Source organism: Mastomys coucha, unplaced genomic scaffold, assembly GCF_008632895.1.
Source record: "Mastomys coucha isolate ucsf_1 unplaced genomic scaffold, UCSF_Mcou_1 pScaffold6, whole genome shotgun sequence".
In the NCBI taxonomy this organism is placed as follows: domain Eukaryota; kingdom Metazoa; phylum Chordata; class Mammalia; order Rodentia; family Muridae; genus Mastomys; species Mastomys coucha.
Window position 1 is genome coordinate 88,926,967 of NW_022196912.1, and position 19,317 is coordinate 88,946,283.

Genomic DNA, 19,317 nt, shown 5'->3' on the forward strand with positions numbered 1-19,317 from the left:
TTCATCTACTGGAAAGGTCATCCTTGGGACAACAATAGTGTTGGGAGCTTAGAATTAACAGGCTGCTATTGGGTTTTGCTTATTGCCTTAAAGAAGGTAACCAATTCAATTCTGCTATAGTAAACAAAAAACATTCCAGAATCTCTTGAAGAATTAGGATAAAACTTCAGATCTGGCCTTTAGGTTTTTATGGTCAGACTACAATCCAAGCTTTCTCAGAGAATATTTAAACTTTTCTATAAAAAATAAAAATACACAGTTACTACATAATTTATGTTTCATTGTAAAAAAAGAAAATATCCTGAATTATAAATAAGAATAAAAGAAAAACTTAAAGTTCACTTCCCTACTACCTGCTTGAGAAAGCAATTACTCCTACAGTTTAATGTGTCTCTGAGAGAAATTTTAATTCACATAACTTCCTATTTACATAAGTAGACTATGTTATGTGTTCTGCCTCCCCCTTTGTTTTATGCATATTTCTTCATTCAGTCTTTTTTCCTTTAATACTATCTTGACTGTCTTTCATTGCTAGTTATAAGAGCTACTTCATTCCTTTTAATTAACATAATATGTGCTATTATGAATAAGACACTACATAGCCCTGAATTGAAATAATTTTGAAAATGATTGTTCAAAAGCATATCAAACATTAGTGAAATACCTAAAAGTATGTAAAAAGTATGCTTGTGATTTTGTCACTTAAAGATTAGTATTAACACAATATTTTCCTCATGTGTTTATGTGTGTGTACATAAATACACATGTGCTGTTATATATGTATGTATGTGAAGGTTAGAAGCCATTCTCCAGTATCATATTTGAGAAACTATGCACCATGTTTTTGAGGCAGGATCTCCTACTTGGGACCTAGGGCTCACTAGATGTTCAGTGAGCTCCAGGGGTCTGCCCTATCTCTGCCTCCCCAGCACTGGGATTGCAAGTGTGCTATACCAAGCCTGACTTTTCTGGAGCCTGAATTTGGGTCTTTATGCTTATGTGTCAAGCACTTTAGTGACTGAACCATCTCCCTCTCACCCTCAAATCTGCTTTTTAGTATAAGCACACAGATAGGATTTCATTAACTATATAAGCTAAAATTATACTCTTTGGTATACTTTCATATCCTTTTTCACATTCTGTGTTCATTTTCTGTTTGTATATTAATTACATGATTTTATAGTGTATGGGGCATTAAAGAGATGGTCTTTCTTATGAGTGAAAGTACTTCAATTAAGAGCGCCTGGGCTTTATGCAGGTAGTATGCATAGCTCTAATCCTAGTACTAAGGAGGCAAGAGGCAGGCAGACCTCTGGGAATTTAGTGAGTTCCAGGTTAGACAGAGCTGTCTAGAGAGACCCTGTCTCAAAGAAAAACAAAAAAAAGGGTGCCTAAGTTTAAAACTCCGCTTTATTACTAATTGGCTAGTGTGACCTAACATTTGTATTATAATGTTTGCGGTTCTTACTTGGTATTACTAGCAGTTGCTTTGTGCTAGGCATTATTTTTAGATCTTGTTACTATTAACTGATTAACAATTGCAGTTCATAACTAAGAATGCAAAGACTAGTTGGTTTGAGATAATTTAATTCCCTAATCATGTCTTCCTTTAATTTTAGAAGGCCTTTGAGATGATTATGAATTTATCTATGTGATAAGAAGACTTTGGCTTATAGATATGAGAAAGTTGAAAATTATTACCCAAAAAAGCCTATTTAGAAGCTGGAAATGGTGGTACAAGCCTATGATTCAGCATTCTGGAAGCTGAGGCAAGAGGATTGCCAAGTCTGAGGCTAGCCTGGGTTATATAGTAATCCTGTCTCAAAATCAAAACATGAAATAGAACAAAAATTGTTTAGTGGAGATTAATGTATCAGTGGCATTATCCTGAAGCGTATACATTCTTGAACAGTTTTTACCCCCAAGAAATATTAATATTCAGTATTTGATTCACTGAATTTCCTTTCTTCTTGAATTAATATGATGTAATTTTGAGAATATTTTTTTAAAAAGCAGATAGTGCTTTAAGTAGTGCAAATAAATATCATTTAATGTCTAATATGAAATACTTTCTTTTAATTTTGAGCTTTCAAGTCCTACAACGAATTTAATGTTGAGGTTTTAATTTGAAGCATAATTGATGACCTTAGGTTGGATAACGATTTGTTTTTATCAATGAATATAAATTACAGATGGTAAACATAACCTATGGTGAAAAAAAGCATTAAAGTCTATGGAGTCTGTTTAAAACCTATTAAATGTATATAGTAACATAAATCTTGTGAATGCCATTAGAGTCCCATATTTCTACTTGGGAATATTAGGTGTTTTAGACCTGTAATGTAGGTCTCTAAAGACAAAAAATGAAGGCACATGACCTCAGCAACTGCTGAGGTGTAATGTTTCTTCTGTTTTGATTGATTGTCACCACGCAAAGTCCACAAGATATCCCCGTCTGGTGTTCTTGCTTTCTGCAGGATCTTTAGATCAGAACAGCTCAGTTTCTCCTTTGAATTTTCTCGTCTAGTCTGAGGATCTGTTCTTCAGAGATCTGACTCCTTGGTCTGAGCCTTTTTTGGTTCCCTTAATTCTTTGTTTCACTTAACCTGTATTTTCTCCTGTCTTTTTCCCTTCCTTTGCCTAAAAAGAAGAAAATTAAAAGGTAATACTCTTTGACTTTTCTTCATAGATATCTAAATTCTCTTCCTATCTTCTCCACAAATTTACTTATACCTTGGTAAGGGTAACAGTAACAAATAGTAGCAAGGCTGGCACAACTATCTCCTCCCATAGTCACAGTAGACATCAGCATCATTTTTGCCCAGTGGTCTTATGGCTGGCTTCAGGATATTGTTCAATAAACTTTTCCAGGTATTTAAACTAGTCATGGAGGTGGCTGTACTTATTTGTCATCCTAGTCATACTATGATTTTAAAATTAAAACTAGCTTAAATAAGCAGATAGTTTATTTAAGTGTTGATAGAAAGATTGAATTCAATTCCTGTTTTAAAAGCTGGCTACAGTATAGCACATACTTGTAATAGTAGCAGTGGGGAAACAGAGGCAGGAAGATCCTTGATGTTTGCTGGGCCAGTCAGTCTAGCCCACTTATGAGTTCCGGGCCAGTGAGAGACCATGTCTCAAAGGAAAAAGAGTTGGATGGTATTTAGAGAACCATACAATTTTATTATCTGGCCTCTTCACACATGTGTACTACCACACATGTGCATCTGCACACACGAAAACATAGGAAACTCTAGACACTGGGGGCTGGTATATTATTTTTAAAAAGTTATAATGGAGCTTGATTATTCACATTTAAGTAGAAATTCTCTGGATATATTCAAAATCATTTGACCCATTTTAAAAATATTTAATGAAACTTAAAAGTTTTGGTGGATGGAAAAGATTTGAGAAGTATACAAATACACAGAAATTATGAGCACCTATTATTTTACTACCTAGAGACCCTTGTTCATGAATGTGTTTAAAATGTAAGGTAATAGTGGATCTATTGTTTTCAACCTACTTTTAAAAAAATCTGTATTTTGTTCAGTGTTAAAAGTGGAGATGACTTTAGAATTGTGTATAGAATTAGTGGAGGTTAAATAAGATATTAGTGATGAGTGTATAGCCATTCTGCTTAGCAGTTTCACCTTTATAGCAAAGCTAATTCTCAAAAAAACATCAGAAGAGTAAATGCTTCCTAAGACCATAGCATAGGATGTGATTTTACAGGGGATTATTAAAGGTCTAACTAAAAATGTTTGCCTTGGTGTATGTTGTAAACATTTAAATATTGCCAATAAATAGTGCTGTTTGAAAGGCTGAATAATGTTCTCCTGTTGGCACATTTAAAGTAAATCTAAAGCTCCCTGTTATTAACACAGGCAAGATTAATAATAGCCTTTAATTCATGTTTCTTAACTCTTAAGAAGTGGAATCACTGGGTTAAAACCATGTCATTTTTGAGTATTTTTAATATTATTGATTATTTACCTTGGAGAAAGCTTGAATTAGTTTATACTTTGCCCAGTATTTCAGAGTGCCATTTTCTTTCTTTACCTTTTATTTTATGTGTGTTTTGTCTGTGTGTATATTAAGTGTACCATGTCTGTACTGTGCCCACAGAGGTTAGAAGAAGGCATTGTATTCCTAGAACTGGAGTTAACAACTGATTATGAGCTGCCTTGTAGGTGTTAGGAATCCATCCAGGCCCTCTCTAAGAGAAATGACTACTCTTAACTGTGGAGCCATTTCTCTAACTCCAAGAGTGCCATTTCCTTGAATTTTTTATCGTCTTTAATATTTAATTTGAAACTCTAGCGGTATTTTATTGCATGTTATGAAATACAACTCAGACTAGTGTAAGGAAAAAAAATGCAGTTGTAGCTCACACAGCTTAGCTTTGGTTTAAGAAACAGCTAAATTGAGAATCTCAATTTGTGTCAAATAATGTAATCCCTAGCTTTATCTAATTGTTACTTGGCATGTATACTTGTGTATTTGAATGCTATAGTCACTAGCCCTTCACAGACTACCTATGCAGAATTAGAGAGTGCAGCATTTTCCCATCTGCATGCATATAATTTGTGACTTTAAAAAAAAATGAAAAGAGCTGGGCAGCGGTGGCACATGCCTTTAATCCCAGCACTTGGGAGGCAGAGGCAGGCGGATTTCTGAGTTCGAGGACAGCCAGGGCTACACAGAGAAACCCTGTCTAGGAAAGAAAGGGGGGGGGGAAGAAAAGAAATTCCCTGTTCTAATATTTGGGCACTAGTTTCCTGGAATAACATCAGTTTGCCCTGCTTGAGTTATTCATTATTAACCATGTGAATGGGATTTTCTGATTGTATGAGTTAAGTGTCTCCCAGGTTTTTTGGTTGTCTCTGAGATTATCACTTCACACATAGAGCAAGATTGTGACCAATACTAGCACTGCCATAACAGACTGGGTTTTTGTTACAAATCAGCCAATTTATAGTCTACAGAAATTTCTGTCAAGCATAATATTCTGTAGCCATTTTTAAATTTTTTATTATTGGCAAATTTATCAAGTACTTTCTGTGATTTCATCTTAAGAAATAAAGTGGAATCAGCAATAGTGTCAGGAATTGGTATCTGCTGGAACTACTTGCAGACCCAATAGGGCTGTCCTCTGAGAGGCTCTACCAGCACCTGAGTAAGACATATGCAGACACTCACAGCCAACCATTGGACTGAGCATGGGGTTCCAGTGGAAGAGCTAAGGAAGGATAGAAGGAGCTGAAGGGGATTGCAACCCTGTAGGAAGAACAACAATATCAACTAAGCAGACCCCTCAGAGAGCTCTCAGGGACTAAACCACCAACCAGAGAGTACACATGAAGGGACCCATGGCTCCAGCCAAATTTGTAGCAGAGGATTATCTAATCTGGCATCAGTGGAAGTGAGGTGCTTGGTCCTGTGGAGGCTTGTTGCCCCAGTGAAGGGGGATGCTAGAGGGGTGAGGTGGGAGGGGGTAGGTGGGTGGGTGGGTGGGTGGAGGAGTACCTTCTTAGAGGCAAAGGGGGGGATGAGGGAGGTTGCAGAGGGGATACCAAGAAGGATGACATTTGAAATGTAAATAAATAAAATAATCAATTTAAAAAAATATACACAGGGCTGGAGAGATAGCTCAGCAGTTAAGAGCACTCACTGCTCTCCGAGAGGTCCTGAGTTCAATTCTCAGCAACCACATGGTGGCTCACATCCGATGCCCTCCTCTGGTGTATCTGAAGACAGCAACAGTGTACTCATATACACTAAATAAATATTACAAAAAAATACACAATGCTTTGTGTCTCTGGGTCTCTCTTTGTGTGTGGTTTTTTTTTGTTTGTTTTGTTTTGTTTTGGAGACATGGTTTCTCTGTATAGCCCTGGTTGTCCTGGAACTCACTCTGTAGACCAGGCTGGCCTCAAACTCAGAAATCCGCCTGCCTCTGCCCCCCAAGTGCTGGGATTAAAGGCGCGTGCCACCACTGCCCGCCATTTTTTTGATGCATGCCCAGAGGCTTCAGTTAAGTATACTGCATTTGAAAAAATATGTAATCTTTTATTCTTTTGACTGTCTTTGAACCCTATTCATGTATTATTGTATATTTAATTCTTCTTATTGTTTTTATTTTTGAGTGTTCTTGTGGTTTATTTTCATCAATTATAGCTCACACTACATAGTATTTTATAGTATATTTAGTTGCTATAGTCAAAAATATTTTTGTCATTTTTCAAAACTTACTGGCCTATGTTTATAAAATTTGTTATAAAACCTACTGATGGTTCTTTGCTAGTTTCTATGGCTTAATAATCACCTCTTTAGTTTTATTCTTGTTGAAATTTGATTTGCTAGAAGATTATTTTTAGATTATTACTAAATAATGACATAAAATGTTTCTTGATCTACAGTTACTAAATCACTCAATGAACCTTTTATCCCTGGTATACCATAAGGTAGTTTGCTAAGTAAATAGAAGATGTAGGGGGAAGGAATAGGTTTTTTGGGGGGGGGAGAAACCAGGAAAGGGGATAACATTTGAAATGTAAATAAAGAAAATATCTAATTGGAAAAAGAAAGAAAAGGGGATGGAAAATGCTCATAAAAAATGTATGTGATTTTTATAATTTTTTAAGATTTACTTTTATTTTATGTATATAGGTATTTTGCCCTGTATATATCTGAATACTACATGCATGCATTGCTTATGGAGGCCAGAAGAAGTTACTGGATCCTTTGGAATTAGAGTGTTGGGACTTGAATTCTAGGCCTTCTGCAAGGAGCAGCTAGTGCTCTTAACCACTGAGCCATCTCACTAGCCCAAGATACCAAATTTTAATATATCCCACAATTCCCTGAAGGAATTCTTTAAAAAGATATCTAAACCTTACTTCTCAGTTTCCAATACAGGAAATCTAGTCAGTGATTCACGTTAGACATATATAACCACTTATTTTTTTCTCATTTAAATAGTTCTGATGAGATTAATTTAAGATAATATAGAATTTTCAAGATCTTAAACTTAGATTATTAAGTTTCTAGTCTTTCTAGAAAGATAAAAGAGGTTAGGTTACTATTTTGTATTTTTCAGAAAGGGTCTCAACTATGTCACCTGGCTGGCTTTCCAGCTCTTGGACTCACAGTGATTCTTCTGCCTTAGCCTTCACATTGATGCAACCAGAGAAGTTTTCTATTATGTCTCAGTCTTCCTTCTTAAGATTTATTTTTATTATTTTAATTGTGTGTTTGTGTGCGTGCGTGCGTGTGTGTGTGTGTGTGTGTGTGTGTGTGTGTCTGCATATAAGTGCAGTTGCCCATGAAAACCAGAGGCTTCTGATCCCCTGGAGCTAGATTTGAGTATAGGATTAGATCTTGTGTCCTCTGGAAGTACAGCTCTTAACTGCTGTGCTATTTCTCTAGCCTCCTTTATTTCTTTTCCTTGGTGGTGGTGGTGGTGGTGGTGGTGGTGGTGGTGGTGGTAGAGGAGGAAAATAAACTCAGTCAGGAGTCTTCTTTGTATTTGAGACAGGGTCTCACTGTGTACCCTTGGCTGACCTAGCACTTGCTATGCCTTAAACTCCCAGAGATCCACCTGCCTGCCTTCAAAGTGTATAATTAGAGGTATGCACCATCATGCCCATCTAAAAGTTCATTTTTAAGTTTATAAATTAGACTTTAGGAGGTACTTTAGATTATAGTCCCAAAACTATAGTTTGTACCTATTATTAAAATACCAATTTTTTTCTGGGTTTTCCAGTTTGTGATTTTTCTCTTATTAAGTGTTCTTAGGTTGAGATATTCTTGTTTTATTAACAGATGAAAAGAGCCTATTACTAAAGTACTCTTTATTTCCAAAGATTTATTTATTTATTTATTTATTCATTTATCTTATATATGTGAGTACACTGTCACTCTCTTATTTATCTTATATATGTGAGTATACTGTCACTCTCTTCAGACACACAAGAAGAGAACCATTACAGATGGTTGTGAGCCACCATATGGTTGCTAGGAATTGAACTCTGGAAGAGCAAGCAGTCAGTGTTCTTAACTACTAAGCAATCTCTCTAGCCTCAATAACAGTACTCTTAATAACAAATATGAAATACTTGTTGAGTAACATCTACCTTCCACCCCTTTTAAAGTGAAAAATTGATATGGAATCAATTTACTGAAAACTAACAAAACACTTTGTGGGAAAAGATTGTAGAAAACAAAATCAATCTAATCATTTTGGGCTGGGTTTAGGAGTTATATTTATAATAACATTTTCGATTCAGTAGACTAAGGAAACAGCTTAGTGAATAACACTCCTGTGGAGGCATGAGGGCCTCAGTTTAATCCCTAGCATCCACTTTAAAAAGACCTAAGTGTTACATGTGTTAACATTGAAGAACTGAGGCAGAAGCTCCTAGAGTTTGAAGCCAGCCTGGTCAACACAGCAGGACCTTGTCTCTAAGAAAACAAATCAAAAAACATAGAGTGTGGAAATGATTAAGCCGGGAAACTTGCTAAAACATTGGTCCTCTTTCACAAACCGTTTCAGTATCTCTGCTCTCTGCTTTTGTCTGTAAACCTCCTTTGTGTTGAGATGCTTGATGATTAGGAGCACTTGCTGCCGCTTTTGTAGAGACAGGTTTGGTTCCCAATCAAACCAGAGCCAGAAAGTTCGACACCCTGTTCTGGCCACTGGGTTGGGATGGGGGTGGGTGTTGGGGACACAGTACACAAGTGGTACACACACATGCACCCATATGTGTAAAAAATTTTTTTAATTTCCTTTTAATTTTGAAATATGGGAAAGTATGTATATGGGGTACAGGTACTTTGATAGGACAGAAGAGGACATCAGATCTCCTGTAACTAGTTAAAGCATTGTGAGCTGCCTGCCATGGGTGCTGACAACCAAACTCAGGTCCTCTCCAAGAGCAATGCTCTATCTTAACCACTGAGCTATCTTTCTAGGCCCAGTGGTATTTTTTAATCTCCTCAAATGTGCTGTGAAATACGAACCAAAACCTTTTGGTAAACTCTCTTCTGGTTTTCCTATAAAAGTTAAAAATCTTAGGAAGGATATCTTTCAGTGTTAAAACAGCAGACCGTTTACTTAAAAGCCAGTTTATGTTTTTAATTATATTGTGTCCATTAACTTAAGGAAGTTTGAACTGCTTTGTGTTTAAAAAGAAAGACTCAGCCTTTATTATTTAGTTTGGTTTTATAAAGAAGAAAAAATGAGTGCAAACAAAATAGAAAGATGCTGTAGCCGACTGATACTGAGCAAATAAAAAGACAAATCATAGTGAAATAAGATGTTTATTTAGCGTTCTGCAGATGTCAATGTGTGGGAGGACATAGGGTGGACTGAATTATCAGCCTGACTCTCTCTTCATAAAGGTTAGTCCATTTAAAAAGTTGTCTTGCTTGGAAGAGTTATTGATCAGTGGTGAGCAGTTCATTGCCATCAGAGTAGGTGCTTTTCAATTAGGCTTTTGGATTTATTAGTCTGGTAATGAATTCCTCTGAGTAGCTTAGCTTCTAGTTCTGTATTCAAAAAAGCTAACCTGTATAACTTCTTTAAGCATTGGATTTTTGCAGTCAACTGCCTGCAAACAGTGTTTAAACTTTGTAATAATAGCCTAGAATTAGGGATATTTGTCTTGATGGTTGTTAATAGTGTGCATTCTTAGATTGTTTAAGCTGGCATATAAGTCTGACCATTCATTAACTCTGTAAACTCTGTGTGTGTGTGTGTATGTGTGTGTGTGTGTGTGTGTGTGTGTGTGTGTAATTGCAGTGCAAGTATAAATTATGATAGTAAAAATTAAATAAGTTAATAGTTGAAGAATATATAGACTATTAGAATGATAATACTTATTGCCTAAGTGATAAGCAGCATGAGTATACTCATGCCAAAAAGGAGGAAACATGAAAATTCCTTGAAATTTTCTTCAGACTGAGACTTTTAAAAGTAAAGGCAGGGGGGCTGAAAAGGTGGCTTAGCAGTAGAAAACTTCTGCAATCATGAGGGCTGGAGTTCAGGTCCCAACACCCACATAACAAGCCAGGCATTCCACAAGACCCATAACTGTAGCTCCAAGGGTTCCCATACCCTCAGACCTTCCTTCATGCATGCATATCCAACACACAGGTTCATACACTCAAGATAGACATGTGCATACAGAAATAAATACAAGGTGTATGAGAATTGAAACAAGGAAGTATAGTTCTCATTTATCAGTTTGGTAAAAACTAAATACTGCAGAGTACACAGGAAAGTGTATGTACACTTATATAGATATATTCATTGATTGGCAAAGACAAAAATGGGTACAATCCTTTCAGAAAAGCTGCTACTGATTCAAAAAGTAGCCACTGTCATGAACATTTGTTTCAGAATGTCCTGTAGAAATACAAATACAATTTTAAAACAAAACAAAACCTGAAAGAACAATTTATTTCTCAAAGCTACAGAGTTTTGTTTTGTTTGTCAAATAATAGAGTTCACGGATAACTTAAAAATTTTATACATGAATTATTTTAGGAGTAAGTCTGATCTGCCAATATTAGGGTCTTTTTATTATTGTTTGTTTTGAGAGATTTTCTTGCTCTATGGCTCAGGCTAATGGCAAACTGCCTCAGTCTTCATAATTTTAGTTCCTTTTTAAAAAGATTTTATTTTATTTATATGTGTGTGTGTGTGTGTGTGTGTGTGTGTTCATGTGTGCAAGCACCTGTGACAGCTAGAGGACAGCGTTGGGTTTCTGTGCAGCTAGAGTTACAGGCAGCTGTGATTTGTCTGCCGCAGGTGCTGGGAACAGAATGCTGGTTACCTGCAAGTACAGCAAGCACGCTAGCATGGTGAGCCCCTAATTTCAGCTCATAAAGCCATATCTTTTTATAGTCAGGAAACTAACAGGCTTTTTGGTGTAATTAATAGATGATACAAATAGATGTCTTAAAATATCTGTACTTATTTTTGTCTTTTTAACCTAAAGAGTAATAGAGTTTCTTTGTAAAACAATGAATTTATTCACAAATCTTTTATGTAAACTTAATAAGGCAATGGTTTAAAATACTTTCTGGAGTTCTATAAAAATAATTTAAAGATTTTTAGTTTTATGTCTACTGTCTGATAATTTTTTAAACAAAAACCACAATGCTAAAAAGAGTTATCTATTTTACTAGTTTTTATTTTATCTAGAAGAGTTATAGAAATTGGTAAGCAAATTATTCAAAAGACAGAACTTTATATACTTGGCTGAAATACCACCTCAAATAGACATAGAAAAAGCAGAATTTCACTTGATCTGTACCAAAAAGCAACACAGATGGAATTGGTAATTTGCAGAAATACAGTACATTGCAAGCTAAGGTAAGAAGTAATACAGGATCCATCTCTGGAACCTAGACATCTGGGTCTGACAAAAATTCTTTGTGAATCCTGCAGTACTGTGGTAGATGATACAGAGCCTTCCTAGGAATAGAAAGGCAGTTCAGGTTCTAAAACTCATGAAACATTTTTCAAAAATTTTCCCTCAGGTGTTTCAGTTGAGTTGCTGTTTTTCAATAGTTTAGATTTGTTAAGTTGTAAGGGAGTTTAGATTTGTTAAGTTGTAAGGGAGTGTTTCAACTTGCTTATAAGGTAAATAATAGCTAAGTGTTTCAACTCTACACCTAGCCTGATTTAAACTTCAGGCTGATCACCGATCATTTGAATAGTGTGCTGCTTTCCACAGCCACCACTGCACACAAATTTAAAAGAAGAAAAATGTGCCTGGTGTGACAGTTCATGTTTTTAATCCCAGACTTTGGGAACAAGCAGATGGAGCTCTGTGAGTTCGAGGCACGCCTGGACTATATAGCAAGTTCCAAGGCAACCAGAGATATAAGTGAGACCCTGTCAAAGGGTGGGTGGGTGTGTGTGTGCGTAAACAGCATTTGTTAGTGTCTATTGTAACCCAGTAGATCTCTGCTATCTCTCTTGCCTCCCTTCCAGAGTATTATATGAACTGAGTTTCAAAACTATTTCACTACAAAGTTCAAATTGAAAATAGTGAGGAAAACATAACAGTCTTAATGTACTTAAAATTTTTCAAACTGTTGACATTATGGCACTCTCATATGGCCTTAATATTTTTTATGGTAGAATATTAAGAATATACTGTTTCATTTATATAAGTAGCTCCAAATGACTTTTTTTATTCTTTCAGAATTTTATACCTTTATACAGTGTATCAGACCTAACCCTCTGTTTGTGACAAGTTTTTTTTTTTTTTTTTGGTTTTTCGAGACAGGGTTTCTCTGTATAGCCCTGGCTGTCCTGGAACTCACTCTGTAGACCAGGCTGGCCTCGAACTCAGAAATCCTTCTGCCTCTGCCTCCCAAGTGCTGGGATTAAAGGTGTGTGCCACCACCGCCCGGCTGTGACAAGTTTCTTAATAGCTCTACATAAAATCTTAAGGTTCTTGAGTTAAACTGCTGTATATAATCAGGTGTATCCAGCCAGTGACCTATAGACCACATGTGCCCCACAGTATTACAAATACAGTAGTACAAATGTGGCTAACACAAATAATTGTAAGCTTACATAAAACATGTTTGTTGAAACATTTTTGTAACTCAATTGCACAGTTGATGACAGTGCTATGTCCCAATGTCAAAAAGTTGAACACACACACACAAATTGTTCGAGTTGAAATTTTTGTATCACAGTTTAGAATCTAACAAATGTACACATTCTTTATTAAACTTTGAAAACTGTATAACAAGGAGTTGCTTCTGTGCTTGTAGCTTTCAGTCTTACATTGAAAGGATGGAAGCTTAAAGAAGAGATGAGTATGTGCTTTGTTCATAAAATACAAGAACTGAGTGAAGTAAACCCCTGTTACATTGTTAAATGTTTAATAAATTCTAAAAGCTGTTTTCAACATTTAGCAAATACCTGACTTAGTAAGATTGGCATGGTGGAGCGAAATAGAGCAGCATCCTCCATTAATAGAGAAGACTGTGGAAAAGGAAAGACTTCAACACTGGTGTTCCTATCCTATTTGTCACATGATTGCTGTTTCTATGGAACCCCCAGCTTCTTTTCATCAAATGAGGGCACTGTTTAATACATTTGTGAGTTGTTATGAGAGAAGTAAGCACCTAGTGCAGAGTAATATTGATTATGGTAGGCTTAGAGAAGTAGCTAAGAATAGCTGGAGGTCAGCAAAGGAAGACAGCTTTCCTTGATAGGACTTAAACAAATCTGACTGTTTTGGAAAGAATTCTCAAAACTTTTCTTACCATTACTAGCTCACCTATGGGTTAGTACTATGACTCACCTTTATTTTTAATATATTCCTACATTTATTTGATATCCATTATGCCAGTACTAGATAACCAGTGTTATCTAGGAAGTAAGCAACTGAAAGTAGTAGCTTGTTACAGCTGCTAATGTAAGGCCCATGGTAAGAGAATAGGTGGGGAAGGTATTGATGTCAAAAGAAACTAATCAAACATGTATAGCTATTAGTATCTTAACCTGCCCATAAATGTATTACCTATTCTCAAATTATTATATACTTTAGTTTCTTCAAATTTATTTAGGGTTTTTCTATACTGAGATACTTTGGAATGATTGTGAGGCATTAGATACATAAACTACTGTAAATTTGGGCATATAAACATCTGCTTTGGAAATGTCAAATAAAAGCTTGGACACTTTAAAAATATGTCTTCAGTGATCTAAAATTGGTATATAAAAGCTATCTTATATAAAACTTTATTCATATTCCATACAAGTCTTATATAATAATTTTACAGGGCTTCTTCTAGTCCTTATACTGTAAGCAGGAAAATGCAAAATTAGTTTTATTCCAGTTAAGACAAACTAACATATACATTCTTCTCTCCCTCCCTCCCTTCCTCCTTCCCCCTTCCCTCTCCCTCTCCCTCTCCCTCTCCCTCTCCCTCTCCCTCTCCCTCTCTCTCTCTCTGTTAAGTAGGATGAGTTCTGAACGTCGAAAAGAAAAGTCTAGAGATGCAGCGAGATCTCGGCGAAGCAAAGAGTCTGAAGTTTTTTATGAGCTTGCTCATCAGTTGCCACTTCCCCACAATGTGAGCTCACATCTTGATAAAGCTTCTGTTATGAGGCTCACCATCAGTTACTTACGTGTGAGAAAACTTCTGGATGCCGGTGAGTTCTACAAAAAAATAATAGACCTGAAAATTAGAAATTAAGAACATCTAGACGTTTCTTTTAGCAGGAGCCTACAAATATGTTCTTTTAAGAGATTGTGTGTGTGTGTGTGTGTGTCTGTACCACACACCTGTGTGCCCATATTGATAGGCTCTTATGAAGGGGCCTATGGAGGCCAGAAGGGATCCCTCAAAGCTAGAGTTACAGGTATTTATGAGCTACCTGATGTGGGTGCTGGTGTCCAAAATGTAGTCCTGTTGGTTGTGCAGCAAGCATTCTTAATGTGGAGCTTTCTCTCTAGACCCATAATGCCACTCTTTTAAAAGACATGAATTAAGTTATTATTGCATGTGTATGGGTATTTTGCCTTCAACTCTTGCATGCCTAGTACTTGCAGAAGCCAGAAGAGGATTTTTTGGAACTGAAGTTACAGACAGTTGTGAGTGCTAGGAATTGAGTCCAGGTCCTCTGAAAGACCAGCCACTGCTCTTAACTGCTGAGCCATTTCTCCAAATTGCCCCAACACAGTGGTTTTTTTAAAGTACCTAATTTAAAAGTGCCTTTCAGTGTTCTTTACTTCTTTTATCAAACTTTGCTTTTCTTAGTTGTGGGAATAATCCTTTTTGTACTATAAGTTGTTTTGGTTTACCCTTTTTTTTAAACACATAAATAAAAATTCATTAACTCTGTATCACTTTAGCAAAACCAGTGAATAGATATTATAACCCAGTAAAGTTGTCATTGTTTCATTCTGAAGAATTCTCAATTCTTCCACATGACAGCATTTTTTGCTTACTAGCTTTTAAAGCTTCATTCCATTTAGTCACTTCCTCCTGTCTATCTCTAGCCCTCTCTGTCTGTGTCTTTCTCTTTGTGTGTGTGTCTCTATCTCTTTCTCCTTCTCCCTCTCTTCCTCCTCTTTTTCCACTCATCCCCCCCCCCCCCCCCCCCCCCCCCCCCCCCCGAATTGTATCTTGCTATGTAAACTAGGCTGCCTTGAACTCTAAGAGACCCATCCTCCTTAGGACTGGGGGAAAGGCATAACCTATCTTTTAAAAATATCATCTTTTTTTACCCCTTTGGTGATTTTCTTGTTTGCAAATTTGTTTATTTTAAACAATTTATAAAACAACTGAAAATATAGAGAAATAAATATATGTACTATAGATATTTAAAAGTATCTAAGATAAAGCCTTATTTTGTTTCTCTCCACATGTGCCCTTGCAGGTGATCTGGACATTGAAGATGAAATGAAAGCACAGATGAACTGCTTTTATCTGAAAGCCCTGGATGGCTTTGTTATGGTGTTAACAGATGATGGTGATATGATTTACATTTCTGATAACGTGAACAAATACATGGGGTTAACCCAGGTAAAGTCCCCACATATGAAGAGCACTAATGGGTACTTTATGGTTATATGATATAGATCTAACTTTTTTAATGTGTTTGCAGTTTGAACTAACTGGACACAGTGTGTTTGATTTTACTCATCCATGTGACCATGAGGAAATGAGAGAAATGCTTACACACAGAAATGGTGAGAAGAAAAGTCTATTGTTTGATTTAATATGACAGGTGATTTTTCAGTCAGGTATTGTTACTAATTTTATTTTTTTGGTAATGTACTGTTTTAAGAGAGAATGTTATTTCACATTTAATGTTAATACTGTTCTTTGTTAAAACTGTTATTCTATATTTTAGAAAATTTGTGAAAAAAATTGTGTTTTAAAAAGTCATTGAAATAATAAGTAATTACATGAATTAATAAGTAATTACATACACGAGTAGACAAAATGGAAAGATAATTTAAAAACCAAGACAATTATTAGTAAAAATTCAGTATTAAGACAAGAAGTTATAATAAAAATTACAGGTAATAAAATTTTAGATGATTATTGAATACATAGTGACAGTTTGGGTTCAGGCTTTTTTAATGACCCAAAGAGACAGGGCGGGGCAATACCCAAGATTTTAAGAGCACAAAGATGCTTTAACTTCTAAGGATGTTTTCAATAACTTGAGATTAGCTGGAAGGATAATGTTGTGTTGGACCACATGTGGTTATACATACCTTTAATCCTAGCACTTAGAGGGCAAATATAGGCAGATCTCTTGATTTCCAGGCCAGTCCGGTTTATGTAACTAGTTTCAAGCCAGCCGAGGCTATAGAGTGAGACCTTGTCTCAAAAAGAGAAGTAAGAGGGAGGCTGGAGAAATGGGTCAGTGGTTAGGGGTACTGACTGTTCTTCGTGGGGGGAGGGGGCGAGGGGGACCTCACTTCAAAGCCACACCTTCACTTTTCACAATTTTTACAATTGTCTGTCACTCCAAGATCTGACACACTCCCATAGACATGCAAGCAAAATACCAGTGCACATAAAATAAATTTTTTAAAAAAAGTTGTAAGAGAGTTCTGTAACTCTTGTTTTGTGAAGTACTTGTTGAATTACAGAGACTTTTAACAGTTGATTTTTTTTTTTTTTTTAAACACTAACTCTTTAACAGAGTATACTGGTCTCTTTTTCTTAATTCCTTCTGTCAGGATCTAGTCTCTGCTCTTTTTGAAAGCAGTCTTATTAAGCTTTGACTACTTTATATTATATTGTTATTGACCCTACAGTATGTATCTATTACATGCTTAAAGGCATTGCACTAATTACTGATATCTGCATCACTCACAGAATACACACTCGGTTCTAAATAATGGATATTTTGTGTTTGTTTTTTCCTAATACTTACATTTTATATATCTTAAAATGTACTCATTTGATAAACTTCAATGATTTTTTTTAAGTATATTCATAGATATGACCCAACCACCATCATACCTCTAGTTTTATTTTTTGAAATTGTCTTGTTTTATTGTGTGTGTGTTTGTTTTGAGACAGGGTTTCACTATGTAGCCCTGGCTGACCTAGGACTCCAAGTAGACCAAGTTGTTCTTGAACTCATAGAGGGCCACCTACATCTGCCTCTCCCAAATGCTGGGATTAAAGGCATGTACCATTGCACTCAGCCATTTTAGAAAATGTCATTACCTCAAAAAAGTTCTATATCTTTAGCTATCACCTATCTATATCATCTGATAAGCAACTTCTAATCCACCTTCTCTGGGCATTTCACATAAATAAAACATTTGTTTTGAACCAGACTAAGCAATAAAAATAGGAAATCAAGATGCTGTTTCAGAGTCATCTAAACGTAATCTAATTTTTTTTTTTTTTTTTTTTTTTTTTGGAGACAGGGTTTCTCTGTATAGCCCTGGCTGTCCTGGAACTCACTCTGTAGACCAGGCTGGCCTCAAACTCAGAAATCCACCTGCCTCTGCCTCCCAAGTGCTAGGATTAAAGGTGTGCACCACCACCGCCCGGCTTGTAATTATGAGGTTTGGTATTAAGATTAAATTAGACTTGAATTGATTTATTTCTGTGGCTTTTTCTTTTTGTGGTTCTGGGGATTAAAGCCAGGCCTACATGTGTGCACTAAGGAAGTACTTGTCCATTGAGCTACATTCCCAGCCTCTATTTCTGTAACCTTAAGTCGTAAACAAGGCCTCATATGTAGCTCAGGTTGGCCTAGAATTCTCTATCCTCCTTCTTCAGCCTCCCTAGTGCTGAGAGTATTGACATGTACCAACTTCTGATAGAACATTCTGTCTGGCTTTCATACACACAGATGTTATTTACTTACAAAAGGTAAGTTGGCATTTTTAAAGTTCTGTAAACTGATTGCTGCTTATTCAAAATTGAGTTATCACAATTGGTAAAAGACATTAAGTATTTACTCAAATACTTTTGAAGGGGACATCCTTATATACTGACAGCACATTTACAGGGTAAACTTACACCATTTTCTTATTTTCTTTACTTGGACCAAACTCACCAGCACAGATGAATTTTTAATCATGTAAAGTGAGGGTTCTCCTCCCACAGTTCAGGGAATCACTGCAGTCTTACAAACACTTTTGCTGGATGGAGTGGTCAGACCTACTGATGTTCTGGAGTAGGTGAAGAGGGAACAAATCATTGTGTTAATGCTGAGATATCCTCACTTTGATGCTCTCAGTATAACAAATTTCTATGTTTAGTTATGACTTAAAACTTTGTTTCTTAAGCTGGGCAGCGGTGCTACATGCCTTTAATACCAGCACTTGGGAGGCAGAGGCAGGCAGATTTCTGAGTTCGAGGCCAGCCTGGTCTACAGAGTGAGTTCCAGGATAGCCAGGGCTACACAGAGAAACCCTGTCTCAAAAAACCAAAACAAAAAAAAAACAACTTTGTTTCTTGCTTTCATTAGGCCCAGTGAGAAAAGGGAAAGAACAAAACACACAGCGGAGCTTTTTCCTGAGAATGAAATGTACACTAACAAGCCGGGGGAGGACAATGAACATCAAGTCAGCAACGTGGAAGGTAAGCAAGCTGAGTATGCACTCGATTTATAGATAAATAAAGCTGTTCACTTACATGCTGGAATCAAGAGCTTTCACCAGGAGTGCTGAAAGTCAGCTGACCCTAGCCAGCGCTTGGGAAGCAGAAGAGCGGCTACAGAGTTGAAGGCAGCCTTGTCTACACAGCAAGTTCCAGGCCAGCCAGGGAAACACAGCAAGCCCCACCTCAGACAACAAAACAAACAAACACACACAACCCCTCCAAAGAGTGTTGCTTAGTTAGAGTTATGAGGAGGATGGAGATAGGGCTTAGTAATTAAGAGCACTTGCTTGCCAAGCACCTGGCTTTGGTCCCCAGCACCCATGTGTCAGCTCATAGTCAGATGTAACTACAGTTCCAGGAAATCCAGTATTCTCTTCTGACCTCTTCAGGCACCAGGTACACACACAGTGCACACATATACATGCAGATAAAACACTTAAAAGTATAATTGTTCCCTTTTGCATATTTGCATTATAAAACACTTAAAAGTATAATTGTTCCCTTTTGCATATTTGCATTTATATCCAGTATATGTAATCTTCATTCAAAACAGTATAATAATTTGCCAGTTTGAGATATAAACATAAATTACTGGAAATATGGTATTTCTATACCAAGCTAACTTATCAGTTGACTTTGCCAACTAGTATTTAAATCCTAATATAAGTATAATTTTCTATCTCAGTT

General features: G+C 36.4%; 1 protein-coding gene across 4 annotated transcripts in view; it reads left to right on the forward strand.

Annotated features, from left to right (window-relative positions):
• Hif1a (hypoxia inducible factor 1 subunit alpha) overlaps positions 1 to 19,317 on the forward strand; it is a 48,474-nt gene that overhangs the window by 13,354 nt on the left and 15,803 nt on the right. For 2 of the 4 annotated variants that reach the window (XM_031357879.1, XM_031357877.1), the window contains exons 2-5: positions 14,004 to 14,194; positions 15,425 to 15,570; positions 15,653 to 15,737; positions 18,497 to 18,609. In XM_031357879.1, the coding sequence (XP_031213739.1) occupies positions 14,005 to 14,194; positions 15,425 to 15,570; positions 15,653 to 15,737; positions 18,497 to 18,609 (534 nt within the window). In that variant the 5' untranslated portion in view covers position 14,004. Of the gene's footprint in view, positions 1 to 10,819; positions 10,873 to 14,000; positions 14,195 to 15,424; positions 15,571 to 15,652; positions 15,738 to 18,496; positions 18,610 to 19,317 lie in introns of all 4 variants that reach the window. The other 2 variants (XM_031357878.1, XM_031357876.1) reach the window with 2 other exon arrangements.